At 36.3% G+C, this 1,702-nt stretch overlaps 1 protein-coding gene across 1 annotated transcript; it reads left to right on the top strand.

Annotated features, from left to right (window-relative positions):
* Positions 1 to 520: 520 nt before the first annotated feature.
* Positions 521 to 1,379, top strand: LOC110035227 (katanin p60 ATPase-containing subunit A1-like; the record flags this gene model as incomplete). Its single annotated transcript, XM_020739460.1, has 2 exons — positions 521 to 1,006; positions 1,185 to 1,379. Coding segments are annotated over exons 1-2 (681 nt in total), but the record flags the coding sequence as incomplete, so codon positions are not given.
* Between the last annotated feature and the right edge of the window lie 323 nt (positions 1,380 to 1,702).

Here is a 1,702-nt window from a genome sequence, read left to right as displayed (position 1 = left end):
TTTTTTTTTAATGGAAATCACCTAATAGCACAAATTGATTTTTGTACAATATCCTTGAGATCCACATCTTTGTTGTTACATTCTGGCAAACCGGTTGGTGGAAAAACTTAATTAGGACCTTTACTAAATTGCTGTAGAATTAATGATGGATTGACCCTATAGGTTTTATAGGCTTTTTGCTCAATCTACGAGTTAGAATTAGAGTCTCTATAAAATGTTCTTTCCTCGTTCTGCGAGCAAAATCTTTCCAAGAAATTTGCCTTGTAATATTTCTGAAGCTACTCGAACATGAAGTGAGCTTTCTCTGATATTCATGTAAAGCACACTTCTTTTGCTTGAAATATTTGTAAGCCATTTGAATACCCTGCTTTCTTTATTCCTATCCTTAATTGGTTAGCAATAAAACAGTTAGCTCTATGATGCTGATCTAGTAGGAACTCAGGCTTTAATTTCTTTGTAGCTGCTTTATTTCCATGATGATGTAAAGTGCCTTTGAACAAAGTTTATCTCAAACAAGAGTATGGTGATTTCTCTCAGGCATCTGAATGCTCTTGATGATGCTGTTATTCGCACAAAATGGTTGAACTGCAAAAAGGCCATTTCGGAGGAAATAGAAATAGTTAAGCAACTTGATGCAGAAATAAGGGCCTTCAAGGAAATTCCAGGATCGAGGAGGTCCTCATCTCCACCACTTCCTACAAAAGCCTTTGTTTTCCAACCATTGGATGAATATCCAACATCAAGCGCTTCCTTGGATGATCCTGATGTGTGGAGACCACCTAGTCGAGATAACCCACAATATGGAAGTAGAAGATCAACTAGGAGCAGTCCAGCTAGTGCACGGAAGTCTTCAGATGCAACATGGGCACGCGGTTCATCTAAGTCTGGAATTGCTGGCCGCGGTGCCAAGTCTAATGCAAATAAAGGTAGCTCAGGTGTTAGATCCTCAGCTTCCTCTGGGTTGACAGGGAAAAAAGGCAAATCAACTAGCAAGTCAGACTCGCAGGTTATTTCTCATTTAATTATTTTATTTATTTTGTTTACAATTTTTATATCGGTGTATGATTATGAATTGTTTGGTTATTTTTATTTTTATATCTTAATACTATGTCTATTTATATTCATGGACTAGCTATTTACTAATGTTTTTTGTATTTGGTTTCTGATTGATTTAGCTTTTTCAGGGTGATGCTGAAGAAGGAAAGATAAAAAAGGGACAATATGAAGGGCCTGATCCTGATTTGGCTGCAATGCTAGAGAGGGATGTCTTGGAGACAAGCCCAGGTATAAGATGGGATGATGTTGCAGGACTAAGTGAAGCCAAAAGACTGCTAGAAGAAGCTGTTGTGCTCCCTCTATGGATGCCTGAATATTTTCAGGTACATCAATTTGGTTCAGGGTCGAGCAAGGCAACACTACCTTTTTTTCTATATTTGCAAGAATATTTTGTTATTAAATGGTAAGCTGTTGTTTGATTATAAATGATATAATTTTACCATTTTCGGCATTATTTTGTGAAGTTGCACAAATGTGTGACTTTGTATAACATAATTCATGTTAAATGTGCTGAAGTCATATTTCATATTAGGACTATAAGGACATCTTTTTATATTCCGAGTGAAGCATGTGATCTTTAACTATTGTTTTGTAGTATTACGTAAATGGAGGACTATAGTACATCTTTTTCATTTATTGAGTTCCG

The sequence above is a fragment of the Phalaenopsis equestris genome, unplaced genomic scaffold (genome assembly GCF_001263595.1).
Source record: "Phalaenopsis equestris unplaced genomic scaffold, ASM126359v1 Scaffold196875, whole genome shotgun sequence".
In the NCBI taxonomy this organism is placed as follows: Eukaryota; Viridiplantae; Streptophyta; class Magnoliopsida; order Asparagales; family Orchidaceae; genus Phalaenopsis; species Phalaenopsis equestris.
This window is presented reverse-complemented; position numbering and strand designations above follow the sequence as displayed.